At 39.9% G+C, this 14,876-nt stretch overlaps 1 protein-coding gene across 3 annotated transcripts in view; it reads left to right on the forward strand.

Moving 5' to 3' along the window:
* DGKB (diacylglycerol kinase beta) overlaps positions 1–14,876 on the forward strand; it is a 567,171-nt gene that overhangs the window by 195,062 nt on the left and 357,233 nt on the right. For all 3 annotated transcript variants that reach the window (XM_063452403.1, XM_063452402.1, XM_063452404.1), the window contains exon 10: positions 13,576–13,693. In XM_063452403.1, coding sequence (XP_063308473.1) covers positions 13,576–13,693 — 118 coding nt within the window. The remainder of the gene's footprint in view (positions 1–13,575; positions 13,694–14,876) is intronic.

Genomic DNA, 14,876 nt, shown 5'->3' on the forward strand with positions numbered 1-14,876 from the left:
CTGCAAATTGCAAGGTGGGGCCTCCACTGATTGGATCTGTTGTTTCAGTTCATCACACAGATACTCAATCAGATTGAGATCTGGAGAATTTGGAGGCCAATGCAACACCTTAAATTCTTTGTCATGTTCCTCAAACCATTCCTGAACAATTTTTGCAGTGTGGCAGGGTGTATAATCCTTCTAAAAGAGTCTGCAACTATCTCTAGGTAGGTGGTACATGTCAAAATAACATATACATGAATGCCAAGATCCAAGGTTTCACAGCAGAACATAGCCCAGAGCATAACACTGCCTCTGTAGGCCTTCCTTCTTTACATCCTGCTGCCATCTTTTTCCCGGGTAAATGACGCAAATGCACCCAGCCATCCATCTCTGATCTCAAAGAAAAGAAGATTCATCAGACCAGGCAACCTTCTTCCATTGCTCCATACTTCAAAGGGTGCTGTTGTATCAAGGCCAGCATTACGTTTTTTTTCAGTACTTCAGTTCCAGTAGCTCTTCTGTGTCATCAGATCAGATGGCTAGGCTTCGCTCACCACGTGCATCAATGAAGTGCACTTGTGTGCCCATGACCCTGACACCAGTTCACTGGTTGTACTTCCTTGCAACACTTTTGGTCGGTACAAACCTCTGCATAGCGGGAACACAACTTGCCGTTTTGGAGATGCCCTGACCCAGGCATCTAGCCATCACTATTTAGCCCTTGTCAAAGTTACTTTAGCCTGCCCATTTTTCCTTCCTCGAACACATAAACTATAAGAACTGACTGTTCACTTGCTGACTAATATGTCCCACCCTTTGACATGTGCCATTGTAATCAATGTTTTTCACTTCACCTGTCATTGGTATGACAGGTCCTGTCTTGGTTGGAGTCCCCCAAGGCTCTGTCCTTGGTCCCCTTCTATTTTATTTTTATACTGCCTCTCTTGGCAAACTTATTACCTCATTTGGGTTCAATTCCCACCTGTATGCTGATGACCCCAGGTATATTTCTCCTCCCTGGACCTCTCCTATGCCGTCCTGCAATGTGTCACTGCTTGCCTTTCTTCCAACTCTGACCGGATGTCCTCCTGATTTCTAAAACTGAGTTCCTTGTCTTTCCTCCTCCTAATACTGATCCTCCTCTTTCACTCTCCCTTCAAGTTAGTGGTATCCACATAAGTTCATCCTTGCAAGCGCAATGTCTTGGCGTCATGCTTGACTCTGGCCTCACCTTTGAGCCTCACATCCAGTATGTTGCCAAATCCTGTAGAATCTGTCACGATTCGGGAACCTAACACGCTAACAGGTCACAGATAGTAAAGGGTGCAATACCGGTCCTTAGAATGGCCGGGTTAAGCACACTAAGAATAGTCAGGAGACAAGCCAAGTAAAGGGAGCCAGAAAACAGGAGAACGAGAAACAAGCCGAGGTCAAAGGAATGGAGAAAACAGGAGAATCGGAATAACAAGCCAAATAATCAGTAACCAGAGAGAAACAAGAGCAAATTGCAATACAGGTATCATAAGACCACAACAGGGCACTGAGAGACAGGAAAGGTAAGTATTTAAATCCTATGCTTAATTCTGATTGGATAACTTCCAATCAGAATTAACAATCACATGTGGGGGATATCTATACCTCCCACTGTGATTATTGTGCTGTTGCTTTAATGCCGGGTCACGTGAGTGGCATTCGGATAAATGTGCCGGCTCCCAGCGTGCAACATTATACATGCTGCCGCTGGGAGGAGAGGAGGAGGACGGGAGCGGCGCATCAAGCAGAGAGGACGCCGCTTGCGGACAGGTTGGGGCTAGAGAGGATTGCAGCCTCCCCTCACAGCCGCCCATGGAACCCTGACATAACCCCCACCTCCTCGAGGACCGCCCGGAGGGCGGGAAGCCGAAGGCTTCAAAGGAAACCGCGCATCAAAGGAGCGGATCAAAGAGAGCGCGTCCAAATCAGAGACAGAAACCCAAGACCGCTCCTCAGGGCCGTAACCCTTCCAATCAACCAGATACTGCAACCGACCTCGAGAGAAACGAGAGCAGCCACCTCGTACACGTCACTAGAGACTGCGCGGAGGGCATCGGAACGCCTGAGAGACCCAGAGAACCGATTACAGAGCAAGGGCTTCAAAAGGGAGATGTGAAAAGTGTTAGGTATACGCATGGAAGGAGGCAATGCCAGGGAGTAGGACACGGGATTAATCCTATGCAATACCTTATAGGGACCAAGATACCTGGGCACGAATTTCATCGAGGGAACCCTGAGGCGGAGATTCCTAGAGGACAACCAAACCCTATCACCCAGAGCATAAGAAGGAGCCGCACACCTACGACGATCAGCGAATCTCTTCTGAGTAACTGCAGCACGAGAGAGAGCAGCATGGACCTGATCCCACATCTCCCGTAAGGAGGCGAGGTGCTCATCCAAAGCGGGCATTCCCTTGTCGGAGAACACACCGGGAAGGACAGAGGGTTGGAACCCATAAGCCACCATAAAAGGACTTACGCCAGTAGAAGAATGAGTCACAGTGTTCCTGGCAAATTCAGCCCAGGGAAGGAGATGAGACCAGTTGTCCTGGTGTGCATTCGTGAAGCAGCGTAAATACAACTCCACAGACTGATTTGCCCGTTCGGCAGCTCCATTAGATTGTGGATGATAGGAGGAAGTAAACGACAAGGAGACCCCCATCTCAGCACAAAAACCGAGAGACAAATTGAGGGCCCCTGTCTGATATGATATCCTGTGGTATACCATGCAAGCGGAACACCTCTTTGGCAAACACCTGAGCCAACTGAACCGTAGAAGGTAGCTTTTTAAGTGGAATAAAGTGCGCCATTTTGGAGAACCTATCAGTTACGGTCAAAATTACTGTCTGTCCATCAGATGAAGGAAGATCCACAATAAAATCCATGGATAAGTGTGTCCATGGTTTCTTGGGTACAGATAGGGGCATTTGGAGTCCCAGGGATTTAACATTAGGGGACTTACACTGTGTGCAGACACGACAAGCCTGCACATAATCTACCACGTCTTTTTAAAGTTAGGGCCACCAAAACTGTTGAAGGAGACCCTTGTATGTTTTGGTAACCTCTGGATGACCAGCAGTTTTGGCGGTGTGAAATAAAGCTAATAACTTTTTTCTGTCTTTTACTTTCACGTATAGCTTACCAACAGGAGTCTCAGAGGGTGCTTGGGATTGGTATGTCTTGACACCATCAAGGAAAAGAGACAAAATAACCAAACGGGTAGCAGCTATTATATTAGATGTAGGCACAATGGGTTCAGGAGTGGAGGCAATTGAATCTAAAGGTTCGTACTGTCGGGAGATCAGCCTTGACATTGCGATATCCAGGCCTATAAGTGATGATGTACTGAAAGCGTGAGAGAAATAAAGACCATCTAGCCTGACGAGAGGACAACCTTTTAGCATCTGCGATATAGGATAGATTCTTATGATCAGTTATAACCAGGATTTTGTGTCTAGCTCCTTCTAATAAGTACCTCCATTCTTTAAAAGCCATCACTATAGCCAATAATTCCCTGTTCCCGACGTCGTAATTCCTTTCAGACTCAGACAACCGTTTAGAAAAGTAACAACAGGGAAGGAGAGGTTCGGCATACGATTGTCTTTGTGACAACACTGCTCCTACACCTGATTCAGAAGCGTCTACTTCCATTACAAAGGGAAGGATCTGGATGGTGTAACACAGGGGCAGTGGCAAATGCCTTTTTTAGAGTCTCGAAGGCCTCAATAGCGTTAGGAGTCCAAACTCTGGGGTGTAAACCTTTTTGTAGTCAGTTTAGTGATAGGGGAAATAATGCAAAGAGAGAGAAAAGCTGTCCTTGTAGAGAAACCCAATATAGGGATGATAGTATCAAAAGAAATATAGAGCAGGTATAGTATCCTGTCGCAAGAGATATTACAATATCATACTTTAATAGGGTAAATAAACGTCAGTTCTGAGTGGCAGTAGGTGCTGGTTACCTCTTAGATGGCACACAGACTTGCTGGCATTAAACAAAACGGGACGTGTGGGTAAGGGGGTGGTACTATGTTGATATGTTCTAAAATCACATAGTCGACGCGCGTTTCGCCGTGTTTAGCGGCTCGTCAGGGGGAAGTTTCTCCCTCGAGTGGTAGAGTTTAAAAATACCGCCCTGACAGCTGATTGGTCAAGTTTTCGGCTGTCATGGAATGAGGGACTACGGTGGCTCACCGGAGTCAACAGTGTGAGGAAGTCACTGTAGTTTGATTCCAATACAATATATATGCCTGAATTCTTGTGCTATTAAGTTTCAAATTAGCCTTTGAATTTCAAAGCCTTACCGAGAATATTCTTGTAAGTCCATAGTTGGTGATGAGTAGTAGTGATCATAAGTTAGTGTTATTAGTATGTGACTAATAAATTACATCATCACCTCTTGGGAGTATCACATTTAATTTTTAACATGTTGTATCCACATGGTGGTTGATACAATGGGGTTACAAAGGATGATCTTTTGATAGAAGGGTGATATAGCGATCAGTGGTGGTATTCTTCCTTAGTCATTTAGGGATAATGCCGGGCCATGGTGATATCCTATATTGACATATTATAACCTCATTGTGGGTGATACAATGAGGTTACCAAAGATAATTTTTTAATACAGGGGTATTAAAACAATTAATGGTGGTATTCATCCATTATGTTTTTGGAGAGAATGCCGGGCCATCTGGTCCGAAGATGATCTTTTAATACATGGGTATTAAAACAATTAATGGTGATATTCATCCATTATGTTTTTGGAGATAATGCAGGGCCATATAGTCCATGTATAGGAGTGTAACGTGTATAGGGACACCGTTTGGATTTGTGAATGAGAACCAGGGATTGGGGGGTGATTGGTAGTGCTTGGTCACCCCGAGTTACTGGTGAATGAATGGGGTGTAGTTAAATTCTTCGTTTAGGCCATGGGGGGCTAGGGTTTTAAAGGTGAAAATCCAGTGTGATTCCACAAACCTTCCAACAGTTTAGACGGAGGATCCTGCAGCACATAAACTCCATCAAAAATACTGTTACTCCAACTACAGTAGCACGACACATCATCAACTTCCACAATGGCATCTGTGACAATCTCCGATTCCAGGCCATCGAAAAACTATTGCCCAACCCAAGGAAAGGTGACTTCAATAAAATCCTACTACAAAAAGAATCACACTGGATTTTCACCTTTAAAACCCTAGCCCCCCATGGCCTAAACGAAGAATTTAACTACACCCCATTCATTCACCAGTAACTCGGGGTGACCAAGCACTACCAATCACCCCCCAATCCCTGGTTCTCATTCACAAATCCAAACGGTGTCCCTATACACGTTACACTCCTATACATGGACTATATGGCCCTGCATTATCTCCAAAAACATAATGGATGAATATCACCATTAATTGTTTTAATACCCATGTATTAAAAGATCATCTTCGGACCAGATGGCCCGGCATTCTCTCCAAAAACATAATGGATGAATACCACCATTAATTGTTTTAATACCCCTGTATTAAAAAATTATCTTTGGTAACCTCATTGTATCACCCACAATGAGGTTATAATATGTCAATATAGGATATCACCATGGCCCGGCATTATCCCTAAATGACTAAGGAAGAATACCACCACTGATCGCTATATCACCCTTCTATCAAAAGATCATCCTTTGTAACCCCATTGTATCAACCACCATGTGGATACAACATGTTAAAAATTAAATGTGATACTCCCAAGAGGTGATGATGTAATTTATTAGTCACATACTAATAACACTAACTTATGATCACTACTACTCATCACCAACTATGGACTTACAAGAATATTCTCGGTAAGGCTTTGAAATTCAAAGGCTAATTTGAAACTTAATAGCACAAGAATTCAGGCATATATATTGTATTGGAATCAAACTACAGTGACTTCCTCACACTGTTGACTCCGGTGAGCCACCGTAGTCCCTCATTCCATGACAGCCGAAAACTTGACCAATCAGCTGTCAGGGCGGTATTTTTAAACTCTACCACTCGAGGGAGAAACTTCCCCCTGACGAGCCGCTAAACACGGCGAAACGCGCGTCGACTATGTGATTTTAGAACATATCAACATAGTACCACCCCCTTACCCACACGTCCCGTTTTGTTTAATGCCAGCAAGTCTGTGTGCCATCTAAGAGGTAACCAGCACCTACTGCCACTCAGAACTGACGTTTATTTACCCTATTAAAGTATGATATTGTAATATCTCTTGCGACAGGATACTATACCTGCTCTATATTTCTTTTGATACTATCATCCCTATATTGGGTTTCTCTACAAGGACAGCTTTTCTCTCTCTTTGCACTTTAAACTTTGAGGGTTACCCCCTCCCTGTCCGGTCACACTTGACAACGTTATGGGCCAACCCATGTTTCTATAGGGGAAATAATGGATGAAAAGTTTTTAACAAACTTCCTATAATAATTGGCAAACCCTATAAACCGCTGTATTGCCTTAAGTCCTTGGGGAAGGGGCCAAGACAGTATGGCTTCCAATTTAGAAGGATCCATGCTGAATCCCTGTTCAGAAATGACATACCCTAGGAATTGTACAGAAGTTTGGTCGAATAAGCATTTCTCTAACTTACAATAAAGACCGTTCTGCAACAACCTCTTAAGCACCATCCTTACATGAGTATGGTGTGACTTCAAATCTGGAGAATATACAAGTATGTCATCAAGGTAGACTATGGCATAGACATGCAGTAGATCTCTAAGGACATCGTTTATGAGGTCCTGAAATACAGCAGTAGCATTACACAATCCAAAAGGCATGACTAGATACTCGTAATGCCCACTACGTGTATTGAACGCTGTTTTCCATTCATCATTCTCTTTTATACGAACAAGGTTATAAGCCCCCCTGAGGTCTAGTTTAGTAAAATATCTAGAACCTTTAACACGATCAAACAACTCAGTGATGAGAGGGATCGGATAGGCATGTTTAATCGTTATATTGTTTAGAGACCTGTAGTCTATACATGGCCTCAAATCGCCCTCTTTCTTGGCCACAAAAAAGAAACCAGCACCAGCAGGAGAGGAGGACCTTCTGATAAAACCTTTACTTAAGGATGCCTGTATGTACTCCTCCATGATCTGATTTTCTTTCTCAGAAAGAGGGTAGACCTTACCCCTAGGAGGCATAGTCCTCGGTAACAGGTTTATGACACAGTCATAGTCACGGTGTGGAGGTAGCTTATCTGCCTCCCTTTTTTCAAAAACCAATGCAAGGTCTGCATACACAGAAGGGACAGAAACAGAAAGTGGTTTAGCCGTGGGCACGTTGAGTAAACAAACAGGACGTACATGGGCCATACAGTCTCGTTGACAAGATTCCCCCCAGGAGAGTATCTCTAAACAACCCCAATCAAGTACTGGGTTGTGTTTAACTAACCAGGGAAAACCCAGAACAATGGAAGCAGTAGGGGAGTCAATTATTTGGAAGGTTAACCTTTCCTTGTGCAAAGCACCCACAGACATAACTATTTCTTGGGTTTCATGGGTTACCAGAGGTTTCTCAAGTGGTCTACCATCTATGGCCTCAACGGCCAAGGGTGTGGCCTTTTGGATGAAAGTCAAGGCTGCGGTTTTAGCAAAGTTCTCATCCATAAGGTTGTCTGCCGCACCTGAATCGATCAAGGCTTTGGTAGTTATAGTGGTTTTATTGACCAGAAGAGAAACTGTAGTAAACAGTCTAGAGACGGACACATGAGGGGACAAAGTTATAACACCCAAGGCAGACCCCTCTCTAGGCCTTAGGTGCTGAAGTTTCCCTGAAATTTAGGGCAGGTACTACAGAGGTGCCCCCTCTTTCCACAATAAAGGCATAACACCTCCCTTCTACGATACGCTCTTTCAGCCTCAGTTAACCCCGTAGCTCCCAATTGCATGAGTTCGGGGGATAGCAGCAGCAGCCTCCTGAACGGCAGGCTGCAAGTGTGCAGTACGAGCCAGTATGGTTTGTAAAGCTTGAGCAAACTGATCCATACGGTGGTCTAAACCTTCCATTCTAGCCTCCTGATTAACTAATAGCTGTGGAATGTCAGCATGTTCCATTATGGCCCTGTTGTAATGTCACGATTCGGGAACCTAACACGCTAACAGGTCACAGATAGTAAAGGGTGCAATACCGGTCCTTAGAATGGCCGGGTTAAGCACACTAAGAATAGTCAGGAGACAAGCCAAGTAAAGGGAGCCAGAAAACAGGAGAACGAGAAACAAGCCGAGGTCAAAGGAATGGAGAAAACAGGAGAATCGGAATAACAAGCCAAATAATCGGTAACCAGAGAGAAACACGAGCAAATTGCAATACAGGTATCATAAGACCACAACAGGGCACTGAGAGACAGGAAACGTAAGCATTTAAATCATGTGCTTAATTCTGATTGGATAACTTCCAATCAGAATTAACAATCACACGTGGGAATATCTATACCTCCCACTGTGATTATTGTGCTGTTGCTTTAACGCCGGGTCACGTGAGTGACCCCGGCGTTTGGAAAAATGTGCCGGCTCCCAGCGTGCAGTGTTATAGATGCTGCCGCTGGGAGGAGAGGAGGAGGACGCGAGAAGCGCGCCAAGCAGAGAGGACGCCGCTCGCCAACAGGTAGGGGAGGCTCCGCGGGAGCCGACAGGCTGTGAGGGGAGGCTGCAATCCTCTTGCAGCACTCACCCTCGGTCCGTCGCCGCCCGCGGAGCCCTGACAGAATCCATCTTAAAAACATAGCCCACATCTGCCCCTTTCTTACGCTAGATGCTACCAAGGAGCTTGTCCATGCTCTAGTAATCTTCCGCATGGATTATTTTAACCCTCTCCTTATTGGTCTTCCCAAAAGCCATACTGCCCCAATACAATCTGTAATGAATGCTGCCGCCAGACTGATTTTCCTCTCTATCCTCTCACACCTCACCCCTCTGCTAGTCCTTACATTGGCTTCCTATATCCTATAGGAGTCAATTCAAAGTACTAACCCATACCTATAAAGCACTGAACAATTCTAGCCCCTCTTATACCTCTTTTCAGATCCATAGGTGTGCCCCTTCATCTTCACCCCTACTACAGTAATGAATAATAAATAATTGATATTTAGTAATTGACCTGGAACTGAGCTGGCTTGTTTATGATAAATGCATTGCATATCCAGTTGCCTAAGTCATTTACATGTTTCTATGTTATGGGTACATACCCTGGAAATTGTCTACACACAATTCCCACTTTGAATTGGTTAATGAAACAGCAATAATCTGATGTATATTATGTTTCATTAATACAAAAAAATAACAAGATTTCTAAATTACAAAAAATGAATGGTCATTGCATACAAAGTGATGATTCCAGATGACAGTCTTAAGAAAAAGTAGTGTTAGGTGCAAGTGTAGGTATCAGTCCTTTTTTTTCTTGCAGCGTGCAATAATTTAGAATTTAAGAGCCATAGATTTAGGTAGATCATCAGTTAAAACAAGGGCCGAAAGAAAAGAGGTAAAGATTGACATAGAAACAGGACAGAAAGATGATCTAAATAATAAAGAATGCTGAAATATAAGAGGATAAGTACTGGATACAGGGAGACATCTAGTGTTGAAAGTAAAAAGTTGTGACTTTTAGATAAGTACACATATGATGTAAAAGCAAAGTCAACAATATGTACCTTGATATACATTTGCTACCATATATGATTTTTCAAAAATTAACATTTCAGTATATGCATTGATATTACGCATTTAAATCTCACACCCCACAGTATACCCATTTTTAGATATCTATCTATCTATCTATCTATTATTCTTTTTATCTTATTGCCATTTAGTTTTTTCACTGAAGGCCCAGTTTCATCAACATTTTGGACTTCCAAATATCAACAGGCAGTATGATTCACTGAAAAAAACTGAAAATCGTATTGTGATGTAGATAATAGCCTAATTTATGAAACAGAAAAGGGGAAAGTTGATTGCATTGTTAGGCCATTTATCTTTTAACTGAATTTGAACTAGAATGTATTGCTTCTTGTCTTCGGGATCCATAAATTCTAATGCAGGCTTGGACATTATCTACCTTAGCAATGGGATGTTTCCAACTAGATGCTAGGTGAGGACATTCATGCCTTTATCCCAGAGGGACACAAATGTTTAAAAAGATCTTTCCAAATATCTAATGGAATCACCCTCTTCAACTTAAAGGGACACTATAGTCACCCAGACCACTTCAGCTCAATGAAGTGGTCTGGGTGCCAGGTCCCTCAGGTTTTAACCCTACAGGTGCAAACATAGCAGTTTCAGAGTTACATTCGGGGTTAATCCAGCCTCTAGTGGCTGCTTTCTCTACAACCTTGAGTGCCTGGACCATCTTGTTCTTTTACATGATATTCAGAGTAGCATGGACCAAACGGACCTTAATGAAGTTGTTTTTTTTGCCTTAGAAAAGTTATCACAGAATTATTACATTTTGTTAACTATGCATTGTCAACACATATTAACATATTTACCTCTTAGTTATAAGATATAATAATGTATGTAATCATTAATCTCATTTATCTCCAATTGTCCAATTATAAAGTAATTACAATACCCATCTTTATGGTGTATTAAAAGAAATAGAATGGCTGAGACTGTAAACAAAGTTTCCAGGTTCTTGCTATCTATTCCCTTTTATTACAAGCTGTTTGTGCAGCTTTCTCATGCAGACCACTGCAATTATGGAATAACCTGCAATTTATGAAAAGGATTCTCTCTCTATTTCCAAACCTTTACCGACAGCTACAATTTTCTTTTTTTCCCTCCCTTTTTCTATGACCTGTATTGCAAAAAGTTAAAAACTGACATTCTATTTTTGTCAATTGGCATTCTTTTTTTTTTTAATTTTTTCTCTTTCCCTTTGACCTTTCATATATTGCAAATTTAAAAAATTGTCCTTTTTTTGTCATGTGGATTTGATATGTTAGTTTTTAATACACTTGCCCTACATATGATGTCTTCAAATAAAGAATTTAGTAAAAAAGTATAAATACATACATACATAAAAAACACAGAATATTAAATGTAACCACAACACAGCAATATACACACAGACAACAACAAAATTGATGAGCAGTAATATCATTTTAATATAATTATTTGTGTACTAGGACTAAAAGACATGAAACACAACCTAGATTTTGGACTAGTTTCATATGTTTATAAAATCAGTATTTAATGAGTTTTATACGCATTTGTATCTACATAGTGTTTTTCTTTTTATTAGAATATTTGTTATAGGTCTCCTGCAAGACAGCAACTTTTTAAAGAAACTTTCATATTTTAATGTTTTTTTGAGAATATGTTCTGTATCACAGTGTATGGAACAGGTGACAAACTAATTGTAAAAGCCAAGTTATATTTTACACATAACATTTATGACACAGCACTTGTAACACATATCATTGCATGTATGGATAGCATGAAACGTTGCAAGAAATAGCTTCTAATTAGATTTAGTTTATCCACAAAGAACATTTAGAGAAGGTAAACAGTTTGTCTGCAAGGCATAAATCATTTCAATTTTCTCTGTAACATGCAGTCAGTTTTTCATTGCAGTCTGGTTGTTAGAATTACTTTTACTTGATATCAGAATTTTCTGGTTGCTACCCATAACTTGAATTCTTAAAAAATACAATGTGGCATACTCTGACACTCATCCAGAGCAACCGTTGCATCCAATAAATCCAATAAAGATGGCAACACTGTGAAATTTGTGTAAAATCAACTTTATAACATGATAGCAGATGAATCTTGCAATGTTTTGACAAATTACCAGCATGGTCAAAATATAGTCAAAACTTTTATGGGTCCATCTGTCTTGATGGAAGAAAGTTTACTCTTTACAAGTGAACTTTATTCCATGATAACAAATGAATCATGCAATGTTTCAACAGAAAGACCAGTAGGGTCAAAATATGGCCAAAACTTTTATGGGTCCATCTGTCTTGATGGAAGAAAGTTTACTCTTTACAAGTGAACTTTATTCCATGATAACAGATGAATCTTGCAATGTTTCAACAGAAAGACCAGTAGGGTCAAAATATGGGCAAAACTTTTATGGGCCCATCTGTCTTGATGGAAGAAAGTTTACTCTTTACAAGTGAACTTTATTCCATGATAACAGATGAATCTTGCAATGTTTCAACAGAAAGACCAGTAGGGTCAAAATATGGCCAAAACTTTTATGGGTCCATCTGTCTTGATGGAAGAAAGTTTACTCTTTACAAGTGAACTTTATTCCATGATAACAGATGAATCTTGCAATGTTTCAACAGAAAGACCAGTAGGGTCAAAATATGGCCAAAACTTTTATGGGTCCATCTTTCTTGATGGAAGAAAGTTTACTCTTTACAAGTGAACTTTATTCCATGATAACAGATGAATCTTGCAATGTTTCAACAGAAAGACCAGTAGGGTCAAAATATGGACAAAACTTGTATGGGTCCATCTGTCTTGATGGAAGAAAGTTTACTCTTTACAAGTGAACTTTATTCCATGATAACAGATGAATCTTGCAATGTTTCAACAGAAAGACCAGTAGGGTCAAAATATGGCCAAAACTTTTATGGGTCCATCTTTCTTGATGGAAGAAAGTTTACTCTTTACAAGTGAACTTTATTCCATGATAACAAATGAATCATGCAATGTTTCAACAGAAAGACCAGTAGGGTCAAAATATGGCCAAAACTTTTATGGGTCCATCTGTCTTGATGGAAGAAAGTTTACTCTTTACAAGTGAACTTTATTCCATGATAACAGATGAATCTTGCAATGTTTCAACAGAAAGACCAGTAGGGTCAAAATATGGGCAAAACTTTTATGGGCCCATCTGTCTTGATGGAAGAAAGTTTACTCTTTACAAGTGAACTTTATTCCATGATAACAGATGAATCTTGCAATGTTTCAACAGAAAGACCAGTAGGGTCAAAATATGGCCAAAACTTTTATGGGTCCATCTGTCTTGATGGAATAAAGTTTACTCTTTACAAGTGAACTTTATTCCATGATAACAGATGAATCTTGCAATGTTTCAACAGAAAGACCAGTAGGGTCAAAATATGGCCAAAACTTTTATGGGTCCATCTGTCTTGATGGAAGAAAGTTTACTCTTTACAAGTGAACTTTATTCCATGATAACAGATGAATCTTGCAATGTTTCAACAGAAAGACCAGTAGGGTCAAAATATGGCCAAAACTTGCATGGGTCCATCTTTCTTGATGGAAGAAAACTTACTCTTTACAAGATTTCCTGAATTGCTAAGCTCACATTGAATTTGAATTATGTTTGTACTCTGGTTGGCTTTAAACCACCACGCAAACACTTGAAATGGAATGCTAATTTAAAATGTGACACTGTGACAGTTTTGAGGTCTTTTCTTTAAGGTTTTGATTTAACTGCTGGGCTTCTTGGAATGACATGTCTCATACCTTTTATATTTACATTTAAACTTGTCTATGCATATTACATAAAATGCATATTAAGGCATTAAAGACCTCCTAATGTGTTTTCTGCAGAATGTTAAAGATGATGGTCAGCATGTCTGGAGGCTAAAGCACTTCAACAAACCTGCCTACTGTAATCTCTGCCTGAATATGTTGATCGGATTGAGAAAACAAGGCTTATGTTGTACATGTAAGTAAAGTATACGCGTTCTATAGTTTCTGAAGAACTCTGTGCATACTGCACAATTTTAACGAGTATGGTTTTTTTTTGTTTCTTATTTTATTTTTTATTTTTTACTATTATTTAAAAAAATAAAACATATTGTATGATACATATTATTTGTCATTACAATGTTACATATAAATTATGTGCAAAATATTGCAGAAAATAATTCATAAGTTTTAAGCATAAACAGTGCGGGAACTGACCATGGAAGACGTATGAAAAAAATTACCTTATCAGCTAGGGCCCTGCCCCACATGTGCATGCTCTCAGTAAAAGTAAATTTAGAAAAAAAGCCATTTCATTCTATGCAAATGGAAAATATTTGGAAAAAAACAATATCTTAATAATTAATATAAGATACTTAAAAAATATGTAACATATTTTTCCTGATAACAGATGTAGTCAGAGGCAATTGATAGATATTTAAAGTCTCAAACTGTAAAAATGCCTCCTAAAAATTGCAAGTGTCTCTCAAGAACTGAAACACATCTTCCACTCCCATTTCATAGAAGCCAAGCACAAAATGTAACAAACGAAACATAATATTCAGGGAAATAATTTTTAATTTAGGGTAATAGCTTATTGATCCAAGGAGAAATCTGACTGCCATTCTGGTGTCAAGAAGGAGTTTCTTCCTAGTTTTGCCTTTTCTTGGATCAACAGCAATAACTGATGTGAGAAAGACTAAACTTTTTGGACACGTCTCTTTTCAGCCTATGTAACTCTAAAATGTAATTTTATATAAATGTGTCAAGTTGAATGACACACATTCATATCACAATAATGTTTCTCCACTTTTTACAGTTGACTACTTTTTTACATGACAAATCCCCTTACCTGCTGCACCCAAAATGTTTGTTTCCAAAGAAACATATATATATATATATATATATATATATATATATATATATATATATTACACATATCATGTATATATTAATATTGATAACTTAAATTTGACAAGTTGCGTAATACTCCTAACTGATAAGGCCTTCTATCTTTTTCCTTTTTTTTTTACTTCTTTAAAGACGTAAAATGCAAGTTCAATATTACATTTCATTTTTCTTTTGTTTTAAATAACACTGATACCATGATACAATATTTTGTCTAATGTGCCTGGAAAATCAAATGTTAGAAGCAGATGGTG

Source organism: Pelobates fuscus, chromosome 4 (genome assembly GCF_036172605.1).
Source record: "Pelobates fuscus isolate aPelFus1 chromosome 4, aPelFus1.pri, whole genome shotgun sequence".
NCBI classification, from domain to species: domain Eukaryota; kingdom Metazoa; phylum Chordata; class Amphibia; order Anura; family Pelobatidae; genus Pelobates; species Pelobates fuscus.